Source organism: Barbus barbus (assembly GCF_936440315.1).
Source record: "Barbus barbus genome assembly, chromosome: 34".
Lineage (NCBI taxonomy): Eukaryota > Metazoa > Chordata > Actinopteri > Cypriniformes > Cyprinidae > Barbus > Barbus barbus.
In genome coordinates this window covers 14,096,351-14,117,969 of record NC_136762.1, presented here as the reverse complement: position 1 = coordinate 14,117,969, position 21,619 = coordinate 14,096,351, and the positions used below count along the sequence as shown (strand labels likewise).

Sequence of the window (21,619 nt, the reverse complement as noted above, 5' to 3'; positions counted from 1 at the left end):
TCACTTGGTTAAACACTTGGTTTGATATATTTATGCATTGTAATGATATTTAGACATTGTACTATAAATATTTGTCATTTAAACTGGGGAAAATAACAACATCTGCAAATTGCATTGAGAAATTTAACATTGTTGAGTATCTCTAGTTTTGTCTTTTTCTTTACTCTGTGTAGACATTATAATGCCCCCAACTCATAACCAGCTGTGGAAGCGTACAAGAAGGTTCCAGATTGGCACCAGCAATGCTGGTGGAAAAGGGCTAAAAAGTCCCTCTGGTACTGTCACGAAGGGGGAGGACGTGACATTTTCAGAAGAGAGGGCCTTGTGGTGAAAGTGGATGATTGTATCACGGTATGCCCGTACCGCTCTGCTTTCGTCGTGCAAACAAAACACAGGTGCTGCGTCCTCATCCGCCTGATGATAATTAGAGTAGCACAGCTGTCGGCGACACCTCTGCTCACCTCTCTTTTGCTGTGCAATTGATCTGTCACGCCGAGGGACACCCACACAACTGAATTTACACCAACGAGAATGAGTTCTCTTTATTCCTTACTAAATGGATGTGCGTAGTGGTGCTATGCCACTCAAGACCCCTCCTGGCTTGTGAGAGCCCTTTCAAATTCAATTCATCCTTTTGTTTCTAATATGATGGATGTGCAAAAGACACTGGACCAGTTTTCTATTGTCTCTTTGTTCTGTGGTCATCCATGGAACAGTGCTGTCTTTTTGTGGAGGTGTGAATGGATCAGGTTTTTACGCCCCAGCTGAGCCCATCAGCAGCGCAGAGTGGAATTATTCATGGCTTCATCAACTCTGCAAACAAATCCCTGGGCAGGCATGAATGCGCTCTTAACGAGTCATGCATTTTGTTGTGTGTTATTACATCACATATCCCTGCTAAATATTTAAGTGTTCACAATGTGCTCTAATTTCTGCAAGCCTGTTTCTGCCTCAGGTTAAAAAAAGTAAAAAGGTACTGTAATTGTGACTACTCACAATTACAATATACGTATTTCAGCATTGCTACTTTTTCATTGGAATTCAGATTTTTTTTTTTCTCTTAATTGAAAATTTCTTTCTCGTTTAATTGTTTTTTTTATGCTTTAATTGACCCTTTACAGAGAGCTTGATTGACAGGCGATCTGCCCAATAATAACGCCGGATCTGCCATTTTGTCCGACAAAAAAATCAGACTTACAACTGAAAAATTGTGTGTATTGATGTCTTTCCGCAGTTAAAATAAAATACCTTCTGATGTTTATTTATATATTTTTTCATGCTTTAAGTAAATATGAAAATATGATCGGTTCATTTGCCGCATGAACGAAGGCAATACAGTAATCTGTCACGACACATCAAAGAGCCACAAAACGGTATTTATTGTTTGTTAGTGACAACATTTGAAAACTGAGACTTTTTCATACCAAAAGTAACCTGCTCTGTCTTGTCTGCCGGAGTGTTGTGAGTTTCCTCTTTGCTTTGCGATGTATTTTTCACTTCGTGAAAACATGATGTGTAACGTCAGAGCGGCATGGCTTGTTGCACGTACCAACAGTAACTAAGGGGGTGGGTCTTTTCAAAGGCTCAATTAGCACTTTATTTAGTGCAGTTGCAACTTTTTCACATAATTGTAACTTGATTTTAAATAATTGTAAATATTGTAAATTGCTATTTTATTTCTCATTACTGTGGTATTATAACTCACAGTTGTGACTTTATTACTTACAATTATAGCTATTTCATATTATCAGCTTTCTCACAATTACCTGTTTTATTTTTAGAAGGGAACTGGGCCCGTATTCACAAAACATTTTATCTTACCACTAAGAGTTCTCCTAAGTAGCAGTAAATGTTTTTAGCTAAGAGTTTTCTCTTAAAACCTATTCACAAAGCTGCTGAGACAAACTTTTACTAAGGAATAGAGAGAAGTCTTTAGCTAAGAGTAAGGGTGGGGTTAACCTTGTTGCTATGGATGATGTCAGCATGCTTACTAACCATGCACACAGTGATTAGCTGATAGGAGAGGGGCGGGGTCTCTGTCAGAAATTAATTCCTAGAAATGTTGTAGAGCGCAATATTATGTTGCCATATTCAAACGAAGGTTTAAAAATAAAATGTTAATTGCCACATTCAAATAAAGATTTTAAAATGCAGGCTTAGTGCACTAATTAACAAGTATGTTCAGCTAAATGTCAGCCTCTTGCATGTATGCTTCTCGTAGCGGATATGCATACAAACAGCTTTTTAACAGAGTCTATAACAGAGGCTGATAGTAAGACATGCAAACGTAAAAGAAATCCAAACTGGATGCAAGAACAAGCTGTTACTTCTTGCCCAACTGGTTAATGAAAAGGATATAATCAAAGGAAAATTTGGAGTTGGGATAACCTCCAAACCCTAAAGGTGATACTTTTTTAAAAGCTCATTATTGTCCAATGTTTCTAAAATGTTTATATTCTTAGGCAGATTGCCGGCAACAGCCATTTTAGGATAGTTGTGAGTTGGTCTTAGTGACTTAGGAGTCCTCTTCACTACTCCTAACGTTTCACAGATTTAGGAGCTAGTTTTAGCGCTAAAATGCTTTGTGAAATACTCTCAGAGCAAAATTGTTGGAGTCCTAAATTTAGGACTGACACACACACTATTTTTAAGATTTTCTCCTAAATCAGCAAGTTAGGAGCTACTTTTAGCCTTAATATGTTTTGTGAATACGGGCCCTGGCTTCCATAACTACCCTTGAGCATCAATGGATTGATTTGTTGTTTTACATGGAGTGCTACACATTTGTCCACAATGGCTGAATGCATGAGCAGACACCAAGGGAGGCACACACCTGCGGATTCCATCTGTTAGGTGATATTTGAAATTCACCAAAGATGACTTGTCCAGTTCACCTCCATTCACCATGGCTTCACCTTTCCACCTGCACCACCGCTGGTAGTCATGGTGCAGTTTAAAAGGTGACCCACAGCTTTAAAACGTTAGAGTCTTTTACAGGATTTCTATGTTCTTCGGAACCAGCAGTGATGCTTGCAAAACAGTGATCATAGAAAGTGTTTTTTTTTTTTTTTTTTTGAGCAGGCTGATCAATGAGATTGTGGTCAATGCTCAGCTTTCTCTCAAGGCCTTGGTGGCCTTTTCTTCTCTTTGTTCCCTCCACCAGGGACTCTCAGCGCTCACATAGCCTCCAAAACATGATTACTCCACTTAATGCTTGAGTGTGTGTTTTTCCCCAAGCAGCTGACTTCCCGTGGTCCATTGCACCACATTAGAGAGGTGTGCGATGTCACGATCATTCACAATACCCTTCCAGCCACTCTGCCATCCCCATGTCCGATCTCCATGTCTTTGACTAATGGAACTGCTTTCTGCCTACATCCGCCCCCAACAACCTGTGAGGCAACCTACCATGGCTTTGTCACTCGCTGCCATTCTTGAGTGTGACAACGGACAAATATGGCCAACTTTACAGTACAACAGTATGTCCAGCTGTATCAGTTGACACTGTGGCCCTGGTAAAAGTTCTGTGATCTTTTATTAAACATGATTTTGTTCCTCTGGCACATAAGGGAACAGATGTAAGATCTCATTATACTTTACCTTGCCATATGGCATGAAATTCCCCAGGGTTCCCTCCTGAGACCGTCCACCCTTATGGATGAGTTTTTGTTCAGAGCCACAGGTAGAAAGCTGGACGACCATAAGCAGTAAAACCAGGCCTAACTTTAATACTGAATGGTAAAAAAGGTAAAGGTGGGAGTTTTACACTGCAGAGTTTCTTTCAGCACTGCATCACAACAATCTGCACGATTTCATGGTTAAGTGAGAAGACCCTACGTGTGCCAAATGACTTCACAAATGGCGCTTTGTAAAAGCCATGCATTTCCCTATGAGGTTTAAATTGATTATTTAAATAAGCCAAGGGACGTTTTAAGTAACGCTCATGATGTCGCAACAGATTTTGTTATTCAGAGTTGCATATTTTAGTCTGGCAGTTGCACAGTAATGTCCTTGCCTTATTGTAGTTTAAAACCCTATTAAGATGACTTTGCAAAAATGATTGTGTACTTTAAATAAAACATTTTGGCTATACACATTTAGATAAAGATTAACAAAGAGCTCAGTTTGCTCAAAGAGTGTGTACAAGAATTATAATTCAATCAACTGAATTGTCGAAACACTTACAATACAATTCACAAGATATTTAATGCAAAACCATCCATTTGTACTGTTCTACATTAGAAATGTCCAAAATGCAGCATCTGTTAAGTGCCTCAATATTCATTTGTTCCAGGTCAGCATGTTCCTGCTGGTTTAAATGAAATGTTCAGCATATGTACTTATACTGCAGTGTTGCATGGCTGTTTGCCTGACTTCAGTGAGCTGCTTTTGGCCTGCACCAGGCCCCTCATTAAAAGCCTGTCAGCAGTGCATCTGTAGGCCTGACAGCCACTCTGTCAACCCGCAGGAGCAGACAGCACACGGACAGACAGATATTACCCTCATACACAACTCTCCCTCTGGCCCACAATTCCAATGTTGCAGCCCAGATTGGCTCCACCAGGGCAAAGAGTTTCTATTTACACCCTGGAAATGCTGCTGATGCATATGCTGTGTGCTGTAACCACAAGAAAAATGGCTTTCAAACCTCTTTCACTGTTATGCTCCATTTCCTGTTCATACACAATGGATATTTACTATGTATGTTTGAGCACGCAATGAGACATTAGATTCTGACATCTGTCTGATGTAAGGGATAGTTCACGCAAAAAATATAAAAAAAATACTGTCATTATTTACTCACCCTCATGTTGTTCCAAACCTGTATGACTTTGTTTTCAATGGAAAAACAAGAAGGGTTATCAAAGGAATCATTATCAAAGGTCTTTCCTCACTGAGCTGTGTGTGTGTCACTCTGTTGAATGACCTCTGAATAGCAAGAGCTTATGCACACAGGAGGAAGTCCGACTGTAGCCGCTATTTACAAGTTAGCACAGGGGCTTTGGACAGATGGGATGTTGTCTGGAATCCGGCATGGGGAATAGAGAAAAGCATCTTCTCTGAGAAATAGAAAGAACGGTTCTAGGAAGGTCGGAGGCTTGTACATGTCTCTTCGCTGCAGCAATCCCATTACCAGCCTACTCTGAACCCTCCATCTCCAAGAATCCCAGTTGTCCCCCGAGTGTCGGAAAGCCCACGCGCCCCATCCATCCACACTGGCGGGGACTCCATTACACCCTGATGGAAAGCGATGGAAAACCAGTTGGGGATATAGGGCCGTTCAAGTACGATGCATGGTCACACGGCCCGTCGCAGACAGGCAATCTGCTGTGATGAAAAGGCCCTTTACACAGCCCGCCTGCGTCCTCTAGGATCCCCTTCAAGCCCCAATGAGCCCAGCACCCACTTTTCCCAAATCCGACACACCCTCACATCAGCACACATCAAATCAGAGAGCAGCCAATGCTGAGGTCTCCATGGATAGCAAGACAATTTGCATTGAATAAATATCTCACTGGCCTTTACACAATGAGAGATTCTGCCTCAATCATCGCTGAGGTTCAAAAAATCTGTTTTTATTTCATCTTAAGTTGCTGAGCTTTTATTGTTAATTTACATGCCTTCAGAGAGGACCTTTTGAAATTATTCAAATGAGTTTTTATTAGTTTTAGGCGTAAAATGGATCTAATTAGTCTGATGAGAATGCGGTGATTCTGTTGCACAGCCACTCTTGAGACCCGCATCACAGCGCAGTAAACAAAACGCCCTCCTGCAATGTTCTTTTGTTCAATTTATCTGCAGTAACAACCTAACAAGAGGGGTCCTGCAGGGCTCAATTTCTCTGTCTTGTTCTGTGTCCCTGTGCAGGTGCCATACGTGAAGGTGGCTCCGGAGGACATACTGAAGGTGCAGTTTCCTCGCTTTACCACGCTGGACCTCAGGCCCACTAATACAGACATCAGCATGGCTGTAGCCGGACTGCTAACATTCTTCAACAGCAGCACGTCGTGTCTCATATGTGCTCAGGCCGATTGTGAGTATCACAGGGTTTCTGTTTGTATTGTTTGCGTGTGTGTGTGTGTGTGTGTGCATCTACATATACATATTAATGGCAATACTGCACTCCACAGAGTAGCTATACTTTTTAATTTAGGCCTCAAAAAATATATTTTAAAATCTATTATTTATTTTTCCTTATGTTCCTAAATTCTGTTCCATTTTTCCTTTTTTCCTTTGCAATTTAATACAAATTTATCAACTATTTATCATTAAATGATGTCTGGTGAAATGTAACAATATAATCAATCTTTTAAAATTTAATCAAATGAAAATATAAGTCAATTTGCAACCAAGCATTGCATTATTATTTTTATCAAATGAAATGCAGCACAACAGAAGTGTATAAATTAAAACATGGTTGTAAATATGTTTAATTGTATGATATTCCTTAAAAAAATAATACTAATATATTTCTGTAAATTTCTTCTTGTCGAACTAAATTTTTTTGACGGGTTGTCGTGAAGATCTTTGCGTTTCAGTGCGTATTTGACAGTAGTTTTTCTCAGAAGCAACAGGGAAAAGCTCACGAAGCGACTCTCAGAGCAGCTCTGGAGATTAAATAAATGTGGACTATCATCATATCTTGAGACGACAGGTGCTGAAAACCCACGCCATTCATTTACACAGAGAAACTTATTAGCGACATGCACTTATCGGCTGTTTATTGCATTTGTTTCTGCTATGTAATCAGCTGTCAAAATTATCCATATCGAGTAAAAATATCCAGAGCGTATCACTGTTATCAACAAAAATGTTATTGCCATAGCGATATGATATTGTTTATCACTCAGCCCTTACTACAGCTCTTTATATGTCAAAGATGTGAGGGACTTCAACAATTCTGAAATAAACAACTAAATAAATACATTTTATATTACTCTTTCTCACCCACCATGGTTGGCGACCCCAGCATTAGAGGCAAAAAAAAAAATTGCAATAATTACATTGTACTCATTGGACTCTTTCTTAATTGGCACATACTGTATAGAATTGCTTGCATCTGTCAAGCAGCAGATGTCCTCTCATATAGATTGTTCCAGCTGCTTTCTGACATATGCATTCTCTACAAAAAGAACACAGAGTTACATAGTGGTACATACACTTTCTGCACTCTTTGCCACTGGATGCTTTTGTGCACATTCACGTGCTCCATTACCTTCTGCTGATTATTTAGCAATAACAACTGCTTATTAAACCTCACATATCCACACGTTTTTGAGGATGATGTTAATGTAATTTCGTACTGTTTGATTGTACTGCGTTGTTGGATTATTTCAAATGTGTTGTTCATTCTGTCTCTTGTCCATCTGTGTCCTTCAGGCATTCATCATTTGTGCTGTCTCATTCATTCACCATCAAACACTCACCCTGCCGCTAATACCAGCGCACTCTGCTGAAACAGAGATGTCCATGGAAATGAATGGCTGAAGGTTTAAATCAAACCCAATATAGTCAAAGAAAAGGCAGCTGACGGATGACCCTTCGCAAAGTCTCCTTATTAGACACACATTGAGTTCAGCTTGGCAGAGGATTAAAGTTTAGTATTCTGAATTCACATCTCGGTGCGAGGATGCCGCAAATTACCCAGAGAATCCAAACAAAGTCACATTGCCCCTTCAGACAGTGGCTACCTTTCTCCGTAATCAGCTTAAGGCCTTCAAGTGGAACAGTTATAATTCCCACTAAGACGTCAGAGAGGCGTGTAGAGAGATGGCAAACTACCAGTAGAGACTTGAGAACAGGGTCAGGACAGGACTGAACTAAACCAATACGAAATTTCATATTGAAAAAAATGACCTTATATTATATGTGGGCCAAATTCAGGATTTAAGTATTTGATCCCTTTCGTGGGTTGGTATTTGATTTAATTGGCTACACCTAAAGGATGCTGAATTGGAAATTGATTTTACTGAACTGCAATTTGTGACAAAACGTGAATAATTTGATCATATATTAGATATTATTTTGGTATGATTAGAGATATTTTTAAGACTTTCAAAAGAGGTTTTCCTATACAAATTTTCCCATACAGTACCACAGAAATGTTATTTATTAAATGTAATGAAATATTCACTGCCATTCGAAAGTTTGGGATCAGTAAGATTTTTTTATGTTTTTGAACATTTTATGTTTTAAGTTTATTTAACTAAAATACAGTAAAATAGTAATATTGTAAAATATTACAACAATTTAAAATAGCTATTTTCTATTTAAATATATTTTAAAATGTCATTTATTCCTGTGATTTATTCAGCGAAGCTGAATTTTCAGCATCATTATTCCAGTCTTCATGATCCTTCAGAAATCATTCTGATATGCTGATTTGGTGCTTAAAAACATTTCTTATTGTAATCAAGTGTTGTGCTACTAAATATTTTGTGGAAACCATGATACTTGTTTCCAGAATTTTTTGATGAAAAGAAAGATCAAAAGCATTTATTTGATAGATAATCAAAATAATTTGTAGCATTTTAATTCTATTTGATTTCAAATTAAACATCCTGTTGAGGAATTTAATTATAATTTAAATGGTGTTCTCAATTCTGCTCTGAATGATGCACAACACTGGTGCTCAGATGAACAAACTCTCGAGAGACTGACTGTAGGGGATTGGTATGCCATTGTGATTATATCTACAATAGCAGTATCTGAGGTTTATCTCAGTTCTGAGTCCTTAAAAGAACCCGGTGTTTTGCTCATTCTACCATAGAAAGCTGAAAGCAGACAGCATTTCAGGTAACTTGGAAAGTTTGTCTTGTGGTACACTCTAAAGTTAACCATTTCACGCGCATGCCAACACTATTGCTCAAATGTTTTTCTCTTTGTACCTCTAGAGTAAAAGCCCGACTTTCTACACAGAGATGAGTCAGAAACAGGAAAAAATAAAATAACATTGTTTTTCAGCTAATAATGAGTGCATGCGCTCCCTGAAGAATTCTGTAGGAAAATAAAGGAGATTCACAGCAGCGACAGACCAAACTTAAAATGCATTGTGACAGAAAACTTTTAGAAAACTGTACCAAGGTGCTTTTGACTCTCATAAAAATTCCCTTAGTGCAATGCAAAACTTTACCTATATTAACTACAGTTGCCGTTATTTTTTTCTAAATAATATTTCATTTCTGTCAATCAGTGCATGTATATATGTCACAAATTCACATTTTTTTATGATTAGAATTTATATTTGCATTTATGTTCTTGATTTAAACCCCTTATTCCTCAGGGAAGTTGTGTATTGTATTTTGTTTGGTCAATTGTATTGAGAAAGTTATATATAGCACAAGGTCTCTTAATCTTTAAAACATTTTATAACCAATAGCCTTTTCAAGATTTATAACTTAAGGCCCATTTGCACCAAGAACAATAACTGTAATGGTAACTTTAATGATAACGTCTCGGTTACGTAACCCTCGTTCCCTGAAGGAGGGAACGGAGACGTCACGTCGGGTGACCGATGAATTGGGATCTCCCTTAGAAAGACCAATCAACTTTGAGTGTAACTAAACGACCCAATGCACATTGGCATGTGATTATTGCATCCAGTTGCCACTGATCACAGCGTGCGTATAAGTAGGTAGCAGGTGCAGCGAATATTCAGGTTTTCGCTGAGGAGCCGAGCCGTTGACCTGGCCGCTCAGCGTTGGTACAACAGCCGTGGCGACGGGACGTGATGTCTCCGTTCCCTCCTTCAGGGAACGAGGGTTACATACGTAACCGAGACGTTCCCTTTCAGTCAGTCACTCCGAGTCACGTCGGGTGACCGACGAATTGGGATCCCTACCAAAGGGCCAAGGATACTGTCCCTTCCAGTGTCCTACTTTTTGGCACAGGTCAGGGCTTACCACAAGAAGACCAGCTACTGTGCTATGGCACTATGCACTCAGTAAGATTGGATAACACTGGGAAAACGTACCCGTTCCACTTGGAAGCCCAAACTTCCCGAAGGAGGTTCAGAAGCACTTATGCATATGAACAACCGCTTAGGTGCATATGGAAGATTAGAGGTGATTGTAGCCCCTTTCCCCAGAATGCTGGGGAAACACGGGCTCGGAGGCTATACCGTAGACTTACACATATGGAATCCAATTAGGTCTCTACATATGGAACCCAGCCCTCTACCGGTTCTCACGGATTCATCGAGTGAGGGCCTGGTGCCGGACGCTCCTCCACGTCTGGCTGCCGAGGGGATGGAGGAGCTCGACAGGGTCTGCAGTACGGAGCAGTTTTAGCAAGCCGACCCGAAACCGGAGCCTCTCAGTGCTTCTACCCGTTTGAGGTGAGAACACAGGAGGAGACCGGTTCCACACGAAGGCTATAGAATCTAGCGAACGTGTTAGGGGTCGCCCAGCCCGCAGCTCTACAAATATCTGCCAGCGAGGCGCCACGAGCCAACGCCCAAGAGGATGCAACACTTCTAGTAGAGTGGGCTTCAGCAATTGCAGCCACATAGACTTTAAGTGTGGAGGGAGACAGCCTTCGATCCAACCCCTGCTGCAAGAAGGACAGCACGACTCTGATCAGGCACTTCCGGGGGTTTTCTTGATGAGAAGAACACTATTCAACGAACAGGTTCCACTTCAAGGCATAAGCATGTCTCGTAGACAGCGCTCTCGCTGAAGTGATGGTGTCAACTACCTCTTGGGGCAGGTCACCTAGAACCTCTGTGTTCCGTCCAGGGACCAGACATGAAGTTTCCAGAGTTCTGGACGCGGGTGCCATAAGGCGCCTCGTCTCTGAGTCAGTAGATCCTTCCTCAGAGGAATCTGCCAAGGAGGGGCTGTCACGAGGAGCATCAGTTCTGGGAACAAAGTCTGAGTGGGCCAGTACGGCGCCACGAGCAGGACCTGCTCCTCATCCTCCATGATCTTGCACAGTGTCTGTGCGAGAAGGCTCACTGGGGGAAACGCATACTTGCGAAGGCCCCGCGGCCAGCTGTGTGCCAGTGCGTCCGTGCCGAGTGTTCCCTCAGTCAGGGAGTAAAACAACTGGCAATGAGAGGTCTCTAGAGACGCAAACAGGTCTACCTGAGCGGGCCCAAAACATCTCCAAATCAGCTGGACCGTCTGGGGATGGAGTCTCCACTGTCCAGGGAGCGCAGCTTGTGACAGCTTGTCTACTGCCCGGTTGAGCAAACCCGAAATGTGAATGGCACGAAGCGACCTCATATGCTAGCGGGCGAGTTGTGACATACGACGGGAGCGTAGACCACCTTGTCGGTTGATGTACGCAACGGTCACAGTGTTGTCCGTGCGGACCAGTACGTGCTTGCCTCGTAAGCGCCTCTTGAGACAGATCAAGGCCAGGCGTACTGCCAGCAACTCTAGGCAATTGCTGTGCCAATGCAGTTGGGGGCCCGTCCAAACCCCCGACATTGAAAGCCCGTCGAATGTGGCCCCCAGCTGGTGGTGGAGGCATCCGTGGAAACCACAGCATGCCTGGAGACCTGTTCCAGGGCACTCCCGCCCAGAGATACGAGAGGTTTTGCTATTGATATGAAGAGAAATGCTAACCGAATACTGGTGACGGAAAAATGTAAACTGATAACCTTTTCTGCTGAGATGAATAGAAATGCTAACCAATAGCTTTTAGCACTAAAATTAATAGAAATGATAACTCATAACTTTTGTTGCTGTGATAAATGGAAATGCTAACTAATAGCTTTTAGCACTAAAATTATGCTAACTGATAACCTTTTCCATTGAGATGAATGGAAATGTTAACCAATAGCTTTTACCACTGAAATTAATAGAAACGCTAATCAATGACTTTTAATATGATTATAAATGTTAACTGATAGATTTTGTCACTGCGATGAATGGAATGGCTTTTACCAATGAAATCGGTGGAAATGCTAACCAATAGCTTTTGCTGAGAGCCATTGAGATGAATGAAAAATGCTAAAGGATAGCTTTTGAAAATATGTAGCTTTTCCTCATTCCTACTACTGTATAATCTTTGGAGGCTTCATCTGGCTCCAAAGGTCCGTACCATGTAGTGAGGTGAGTAAGGTCTCATTGAACAAAATTGCCTGACCTGTTCTATCCAGTCACGAGACCCAGAAGATCACCAAGACCCTGTGTTCGTAAGGTATTACCCAAATTATTCAGAACGGGGTCAGACAGGTGAGCACTACATTCTCTTTCAAGTTTGTCCTCTTGAACTAAAGGAGCTCACGGATTTAATTGAAAGGAACTGAGCTTTGGTGCCCAGATTGAAACCAGAGAATCAAATACACACACTTCAAAGAGGTTTCCCACCTGTCAGGTTTGCTGTGCCTCTCCGCTAGGAACAGAAATGTTGTACTACTTGTTTGCCCGACATTCTTCTCAGTGCTTTGAAGTGATCTGTAATTAAAGATGATTAAGTGAAGAATTCAGCCCGCGTCCCACAGAGAGATGAGAACCGAAACGTGGGTGAATTAGGATGATCTAATTCTCCTGCCTCTTCAAGAAGAATACAATAAATGTTTAGATAAAATAAGGGCAGTACTGTAAAATCAACCAAAAACCCCTGTAATGAAAGTCAGTGTCACGGAAGTCGTAGGGAAAGGATCGCCTTTCTAGAAAAGGCCACTTGATATGAAGCAGGACGTTGGAAACTCTCTTTTGTCTGGCTGTGTTTATTTCTGAAGTTCTCTCCTTTGTGCTGGAAGACATTAATTTAATGTGATAAGGAGTGTAATGGGATTCTGACATGCGTTGTTTAAGTAGGAAGACAAAAGCTTTTTTTTTTTAGTGGTTCACACCCCTTCAGCTTTCCCTTTTTTCTGTCTAATGAGAAGAAACGAGTGCAAGAATGGTTGTCTGGCCCCGGGCAGGATGAGATCTGACTCTAACTATTTTTCTTTTAGCAAGTACTGATATAAAAGGTTTACCGAACTTGCTTATTTTGAAAAAACAACAAGATGACCAGACAGCACCATAATGAATCATGACTCTTCAAACACTCTTCACACTGTTAACTATTGTAATGCTAGGGTGTATTGACATCCCATATCAACGAAAGGATGAAAAGGTGCTGACATGAATTAAAAATTCCCCTTTTCAAAATGCACATTATTGATCTTATTCTGATTAATCCCTCTATAGCCTACTGTATGTCCCCATAATTTTTAATCAAAATGTCATAATCTTACAGTAAAATTATAGACTTCTCTCTGTTGATCTATGCTAGGCCACATATCAAAATTCAATTAATGGCTACTGTATAGAACCAAGTCCACATCTCGAATTTATTTTCTTTTTCACTAGTCCATGCACTCAGATGATCTACTGTATGTCACAGAAGAAAATATTTGTTGCTGCTGCTGATTTGTCGTAACTGTTATACCAACATTAAATATACAAAATAGTTGAAGAACACCAATTGAGAACACCAAATATCCAAAACCATCCCTTACGAAAAATAAGTTTATTCAAGAGTGCTATTAGTATACTTCTTTTAAACTTAAAATAATAAAGTATACTTTCAGTCTACTTTTTATGTACTTCTCAGAAATATATTTAAAATGATATTTAAATGTACTTGACTTATACTTAGAAAAAGTCTGACCCTGCATCCCAATGTGCATACTGTCCACCCTATCTGCCCTAAATAGTATTGAAAATTACTTAAAACAAAACAAAAAAATACTAATATCACATAGAATTTAGGATGGATAGTATGCACATTGGGACGCAGGCTAAATTTATTTGAGCTATACTTGTGCTCAGAGAATGTTTTCATTGTTATATGGTAGGGGGCGCTATTACACATCTTCTGTACAGAGTTTCCAAAACCTAAGCGAAGAAGAAACCGAAAAACAACAGGTGCTTCCACACGTAATTTAACATGATCATCAGACATAAAACAGTATCAAAACTTTGAAACGTTATGGAATAAAATGTTGACCCATGAAGAGCTTGAATGATTATCAAGCTTTGGGGTGTTGATTGACTCCATCTACGTCTTGATTATCATTCTGAATCCAATTCATAGTCTTTTTTCAGCCTTTTGTTTAAAATGCTGTTTATTTATTTTTTCATTTTGTCTTTATTTGTGAAACTTACCCACATTCAAGTGTTTATAAAAAAGAATGCATGAAGTTAGAATAAAATGTTATTGTTTACAAGCAAATACCCTGTTCTTTATTTTTGATGTTTTTGTTCAGATTTTCATATATCAAAATATATACAAATTAATAAATAGGGACATAGTAGCATACTTAAAGTATGATGTAAAGTTCACTTAAAGAAAACTTATGAGTATACTTGCAGTATATAACTACTAAACAAGTAGTTTACTGAGACTATACTTCAGTGTGTAATAACTTTTACTTTTCAGTACAAACTAAAAACACAGAGGTAAACTAGTTGTGTACTCAACATTTACTGTAGTGTACTTTTATATAGTAGAAATTGGGCCAATTTGGTCCCAAGGAGTATTGAAATAGTATATTTACAAGTATACTACTAGTACACTGATATTTGTATACTTACTACATAAAGTATTCTTAAAAACATACTTGAACTTTACTGAAGTATACTTAATAAAATAAACTTGAAGTATACGTCTTTTTGGTAAGGGATCTAAAGCTGGTTTGCGGGTCTAGCCCAGGCTGACTAACCCAGCTGACAAAAATATGTTCAAGGAACATTTTTGCTAAAGTTTCCATTCAATTTTATAAAACATTATTTCTGGATTTTCTCTGAACGATCAAAATGTTATGTGAACATTAAGGGAACATTCCATTTTCAAACATTAAGGTAATGTTACTTTTGAATGTTTTCTTCTGAATTCATTTAAAAATGTTAGATTGGTGTCCAACTGAAATGTTTCAGGAAAAATGTTTCTATGATTAATGTTTTCGTGCTTTGTTCATAACTTGACAGAACATTTTCCCTGTTAGTTAGGAAGCAGGCGTTCTGCTGGTTTAACTTGTTGATGTGTGCCCAAAACCCCTCTAAAACCAGCCTAACCTGGCCCAGAGACTACATTAGCCCAGCAAACCTGCAAGGTTTTTTTGTTGTTGTTTGTTTGTTTTTGTTTGTTTGTTTGTTTCTTCAGCAAGGTTTGTGGCAGTTAAACACAAATCTAGCTGAAGTTAGCAAAAAAGCTGACTTTACCTCAGATTTGAGGAATTGTTTATGCATTGTAGCGTAGTCAAATACAATCCTCCGAGTGCATGTGTACATACTTGTTATTTACCTGTGCGAATACTCTTCTGTTATGTTTGCACAGTGCTCTGCTGAGCTTTTAAGCATGTGTGTATTTTCATCTGTAGAATTTGCCCATTTTGTGTGTGCGCTTTAAAGATAAATGAAGTTGGCACTTTGTAAAAGCCCACTGGAAAGTGATAGCTGAGGAATTGATTGGCTGCTCAGAGTGAATGGACACTAAGCTTTTATCACAGTCTCTGTGTGGGAAGCGGCTTTGTGCTTTTCTTTTGCCAATGCTGGAACCCTCTTTTTAACACCTTACCCACTGTGCTAACTTAACCCTACACGCTTTCGTCTTCTCATTTACCTTCCATGTATCCTCACATTTTGCTCTCTTAGCCAATCCTCCCAAATTTAAAGTCCATTAAGCCAAGCAAAGTTAGCTGATTTGGTATAAAAACTCAATGTTTTGCTGTTCTCACAAGTTCCTGTCCAACTTGATCGGTGCAGTCAGCGCATGTGTTAGCTAGCAATGCTAGCAATGCGCCGTGTTTAATGTAGTGCACTAAATGTGAAATTGCATATGATGTGCAATGAGCAAAAGACAGAAACCGAATGTTTATGGTTAATCAAATATACGCTGAGTAACTCGGCAGGAAATTGAGATGACAGCTGTGAGCAATGGCATCGGCCGCTTTATGTGTGAAGTCAGCAGCTAAAGCCTTTCAGATTTAAAGAGTCAGATTATAATAAACCGATGTCACGATCTGTTGCGATGCAGTGTTGTGCATTTCACAAGTCGTGTATTCTCCTGGGCCTCATAATTGCCAAAGGAACCGAGATTGAACACTCGGGTGATTATGATTTCACTAATTAAATTAGTTTGCGGAAATACACTACAGCAAAAAAAAAAAAAAAAAGCTTTGTTATCCTTGTTGAATTCAATTAAAAAATATTGGCAGATAATTTAGCTGAAATTTTCAGACATATGTAATAGCATTATATTTACACCCACAAAAAATCGACTCTAGTCCCTTAAAAGGGACTATCCCATGGTATCATAATTGCTGTGAAAAGAGAGGGAGGATGTATTTCTTGTTGTGAGCAAAGGTGACATGATTCAGGACGCTGAAGTGTTTTGTGTGTGCCCCTTTTCAACAGGCCTATTAAACCTGGAGGTGTTACTGCGACAGTTTCTCATCTCCAAGGAAACCCTTTCCGTTCGCATGCTGGATGACAGCCAGGATCCCACCCCCCTTCTCAAGGAGATCCGCGATGACAAGACTGCCACCATCATAGTGGATGCCAACGCCACCATGTCTCACGTAATTTTGGAAAGGGTACGTCTCAGCTTGACAATTGGCCTGTTGTGCAAAAACAAATCATTGTTTTTGTCTAAATACCCATGAAACAAGATCAGTTTAATTAAATCAAAAGCGTTCAATTAATTAAATTCAAATTTGTGCAATGTAATTAGCTATTACCATTATTTATTTTTCTTTTCCAGTGAGTTAAAAGTGAATTTATTTTCACTAAAAACACATTTCAATGTTTTGTGAAATTCTTCTCAAGTAAACTTGCCTTGTTTAGGGTTGTTTAGTATTTTTTTAATTGAAAACAAGACAAAAATACTGATTGGTACAAACTGAACAGCATATATGGATAAAAAAGGTAACTGCAACTTTTTATCTCATAATTTTGACTTTTTTTCTTGCAAACTCTCTCGCAAAAGTTTATATCTCACAATTCAGACTTTTCTTCTCAGAAATGCAAGTTTATATCTCACAATTCAGACTTTTCTTCTCAGAAATGCAAGTTTATATCTCACAATTCAGACTTTTCTTCTCAGAAATGCAAGTTTATATCTCACAATTGCAAGTTAACATCTTACAGTTGTGACTTTTTTTCCTCCGATTTATATATATTCTATATTTTACTACATGGTACGTGGAAGCTTTTACAATAAGTTTCCATAGGATGGAATGTGTTGAGAGGGATATGCTGCAAAAATCTCTAATCAGTTAACTAGTCATTTTTGTTATTTTTTCAATTAAATAAATGTAAACGATAATAAACAGGAGAATATATATGTATATACAGTATATGTGTGTGTGTGTGTGTGTGTGTGTGTGTGTGTGCGTATATTAGTGCTGTCAAATGATTAATCACGATTAATCGCATCCAAAATAAAAGTTTTTGTTTACATAATATATGTGTCCTGTGTATATTTATTATGTATATATAAATACACACACTTGCATGTATATTTTTAAGAAAAATATGTTAAGTTTATACATTTAAAATATTAATATATAATATCAATTATATGAATATAAATATATACATGGAAATATTTTACAAATATATACTGTATGTGTGTGTATTTATATATACATAATAAATATAAATAAATAAATACATATATATATATATATATATATATATATATGTAAATTTGTTTTTACGAGTTTCTAACTTATAATAAATTGAAGCTTCCTATAAGCGTGCAAATTTTAGGGGAAAAAAATAATAGTGAGATAAAAAGTCATAATTGGCAGAAATAAGCTTACACAGGACCTCCATACATCCAGGCTTTGAAAGGTTTGCAAAAATATAAGAGTAAAAGACTATCGTTATGTAATTATAAACTGAAAATAGTTTGCTATTACTATTTGCATGATAGATCTGGATGTCAATGACCATGACCTTGAGTCTCAGAATAAAATTAACATTCGCTCATGAAGATGGAAGAATTTAATGATGCCATTAAACTATATAAGTAAGTGTTCTACTACATTCTCAGTGTAGCATTATTCTCATGACCTTTTGTTCATGTGTTTTTTTAAGTGTAAGAGTTAAATATAATAGGGTTAAATATTCATCCCACCCTTGAACTCAGTCGGAGCCTGTTGCTTCCCTTTTGTAAGATTGACACTTATGAACTGTAGTAAGTAAATCTTTCTTTCTGACACATTCAATGCAAATGAACATGAACATGCATGGATGCGGCCTCATGACTGAATAATTCAGTATAGATGAATGACTGAACACACACACCTCTGCAGCAAGTATGAGCCATAATTAAACATGAATCATTATTTTCAGGAAAGAGAAATAAATGGCTCTGCAGGAGCGGCTGATTGCAGACTGGTGAAAAGAGAGTGAATGTGATCAATGGAAAGAAAATGAACAGACTCAATTGCGTATGACAAGTCAGTCTAAAAATGCATAACTGAAGTTAAAAGAAGTTCATCTTCTTAAAAATACATCTCAAAGACTTTTTTTTCACTCCACTGCCTAGTGTGTCACTGTTTTTATGTAAAACCACATTATGTGTGAATGGCCCCTTATAGGCTTTTAAGGTGCAGTCACATTTACCGTTGTTCTGTGAAATTTCAAAGCTGAAATTTAGACATTTCAATAGGAATCTATGTGATTGGGAAGTTTGTGTGAGGGAAAAAGATTTCCCCGCAAGATTTCACAACGGGTTCAAGTTGGTCACATGAATTTGCACCAGTGTGAAACAGAAAGCTGCTTGGTTTGAACTTGACTTCTATGTAAGCTGTGTTTTAAGCATCTCTATTGACAATAGACCAAAAACAATTTTGCCAACATTTTGATAATGCGATCGCAACTAAATAGTGCTCATGGCAGGGCTACTATAGTTAACTAAAACGAAAACTACATTTAAAACCTAAAAAAAACAATTAATGTTATTTATATGTTATTTATTATTCAATATTATTATTTATTTATTTATTATTATGTATTATTTATTTATTTTAGCTATTTGCCAAGGCAACATTTCTCATTTTAATTTAGTTTAACCTGATGAACTAAATCATCTAAAACGTAAAATTTACATAAAAAAACTGATTCAAAATATGAAGGAAACTATAATACTTAACGTCAATGATGCTGAAATAACACTGGCTCAGGAAAAACTGTGTTTATAAAGAGGGTTCAAATGTCATCTTAACATCTCATAATAACCACAAGCCCATTTCTGCTCATGGTGTTGTCCTCTTCTCTTCTCTTCTCTTCTCTTCTCTTCTCTTCTCTTCTCTTCTCTTCTCTTCTCTTCTCTTCTCTTCTCTTCTCTTCTCTTCTCTTCTCTTCTCTGTCTTGACTCAGTTTGTCTCTTCTCATGATATCTCGACTCTTATCTGCTCATTTCATGTCATCTTGTTCTTTTCAAACATTTCAGCCAATGGATATCCTTCATTTTTCCTCCCTATTCACACCATTGCTCTTTAATCAAAGTGTCTGATGACCATCACAGGTCTTTCCTTGGCTTTTCCTGTTGCTATGGAGACAGGGACAAGAACCGCCACTGTTACGCCGGTGTCTTGCACGGTTCACAGTGGGTTCCTTGTCAGTTTGTCACCCTTACTATGTTTCTCATACCCCTTTGATCCCATCTCTTTCTCTTTCTCTCTGTATGTCTCGCTGCCTCTGTTTTATCCACTCACATCTTCCCTTCATGTCTCTCTGTTCCTTTCTCTCTCTCTAGATCTATATGGAGCGAGCATGCGGCAGAGCTGTGGAAAGTTGGCACTCGTTCAGTTTGTGAGGTGCGAGTGTAGGGCAAGCATGCTAGAGCTGTTTGCCAATGTTCACAGCACGGCTCACACACCAGCTTGAGTTACAGGATTCAATTACATGGGCAATTGCAGGGAAAATCTTTCATTATAAAATACTTTACGCAAGGACAAAATTATCATAACCTGGAAAAACTCTCCGCTCCTGTGGTCCATTTTCTCCCTCTCTCTCTTGCTTTTTAACACAACATTGGTCAAATGAAATGCAGATGGGCATTACGGGACGCTAGGCAGGGAGTCTGGGTGTGTATAAGTACAATAATACAGATGCTGCTTTGAACTGTAATGCAACCACAAGAGAACAGGTGTCTAGGAGTGCTGTGTTAGCATGACTTATGCTCTAAAATGTAGGAACAAAGCGGGGAGTTTGGGAAGTTCAGACCTGGTGCTTCTGCTACCGTCAGCAGATCTGAGGCGTCTACAAATTATGCTTTGCCACATAAGTTGTATATGTCACACAGGTCGGAAGGAACATAACTTTGGGGCTGTGCCATTAATAATGTTCAAGCAAAAAAGTTTAGAGGGCACATTTTGAAGAAGGGATGAGCACAATGCTTAATTTCAAAGTCTAGAAAAAACGTGGAGTGGGTTGCCTGAATGACTAGTCAATTAATCAGCCTTAAGGAAGCTACGTAAGTTTTGGGATTGTGAGATTTTTTTCATAATGTTCTTGAAAGAAAGTTTGCATTTTATTTTAAGGTCCAATTCTCGCTATTAACAAACCATAAACTACGACTTTGCCTCAATAAACTCCTAATTTGCTGCTTAATAATAGTTAGTCAGGTAGTTTGGTAAGTTTAGGTATTGAGTAGGATTAGGGTTGTAAAATATGGTCATGCAGAATATGTGGTTTATAAGTACTAATAAACAGCCAATAAATTAATAATATAGCATGCTAATAAGCAACTAATTAATAGTGAGTATTGGTCCCTATATTAAAGAGTTACTGAAAGCAATTTCTTATGCTCACCAAGGCTGCATTTATTTAAAAAAAAAAAAAAAAATACAGCAAAAACAGTAATATTGTTAATTATTACTATTACAATTTAATGTTTTTTATTTTAAAATATTTTAAAATGTAATTTATTTCCATGACCGTAAGCAGCATTACTCCAATCTTCAGTGTCACATGATCCTTCAAAAATCATTCTAAGATGCTTATTTGCTGCTGTTGTGATGATATATATGTATAGATATAGATACAGATATACAGATATACATATATATATATATATATATATATATATATATATATATATATATATATATATATTTGTATATATATTTGTATATATATATTATATATTTGTATATACAAGTATATATAGTATATACGTGTGTGTGTGTGTGTGTGTGTGTGTGTGTGTGTGTGTGTGTGTCTCAGGATTCTTTGATGAATAAAAAGTTCAAAAGAACAAAATAAAATTGTATTATTATTATTAAAAATGACAAAATTATCAGCTAAAATTTTAAACAACTACTGTGATTCCTATCCTATTCTGAAGTGCACAATAACTAAAAATAAATCTGTGTATGCACTGTATGGCTTGAGGTTATTGATCATGGCTGCAAGGTTAATGAAAAGATCTGCAAGAGCAGTTTTGGAGAGATTATTTGTGAGACCTATAATAACTACCAAGTTACTTCATTGTTCATTTTGTTCTAGGAAATGTGATTATATTTCACTGCCGGTTATTCCTGATCAATATATTTTTTATTAATTATTTAACATTTTCTTCTGCTATGGAAAGAAGACCAACACGCCCAACCGCTCAATTCATTTCCCTCTCGTGCATTTATTGTACTCTAAACTGTCCCTTT

At 38.1% G+C, this 21,619-nt stretch overlaps 1 protein-coding gene across 2 annotated transcripts in view; it reads left to right on the top strand.

Annotated features, from left to right (window-relative positions):
* Nucleotides 1–21,619, top strand: part of LOC306853984 (glutamate receptor ionotropic, kainate 4-like) — a gene marked incomplete at its 5' end in the record, with an annotated part of 197,932 nt that overhangs the window by 60,351 nt on the left and 115,962 nt on the right. For both annotated transcript variants that reach the window (XM_079391731.1, XM_079391732.1), the window contains 2 exons: nucleotides 5,869–6,034; nucleotides 16,359–16,537. In XM_079391731.1, the coding sequence (XP_079247857.1) occupies nucleotides 5,869–6,034; nucleotides 16,359–16,537 (345 nt within the window). The remainder of the gene's footprint in view (nucleotides 1–5,868; nucleotides 6,035–16,358; nucleotides 16,538–21,619) is intronic.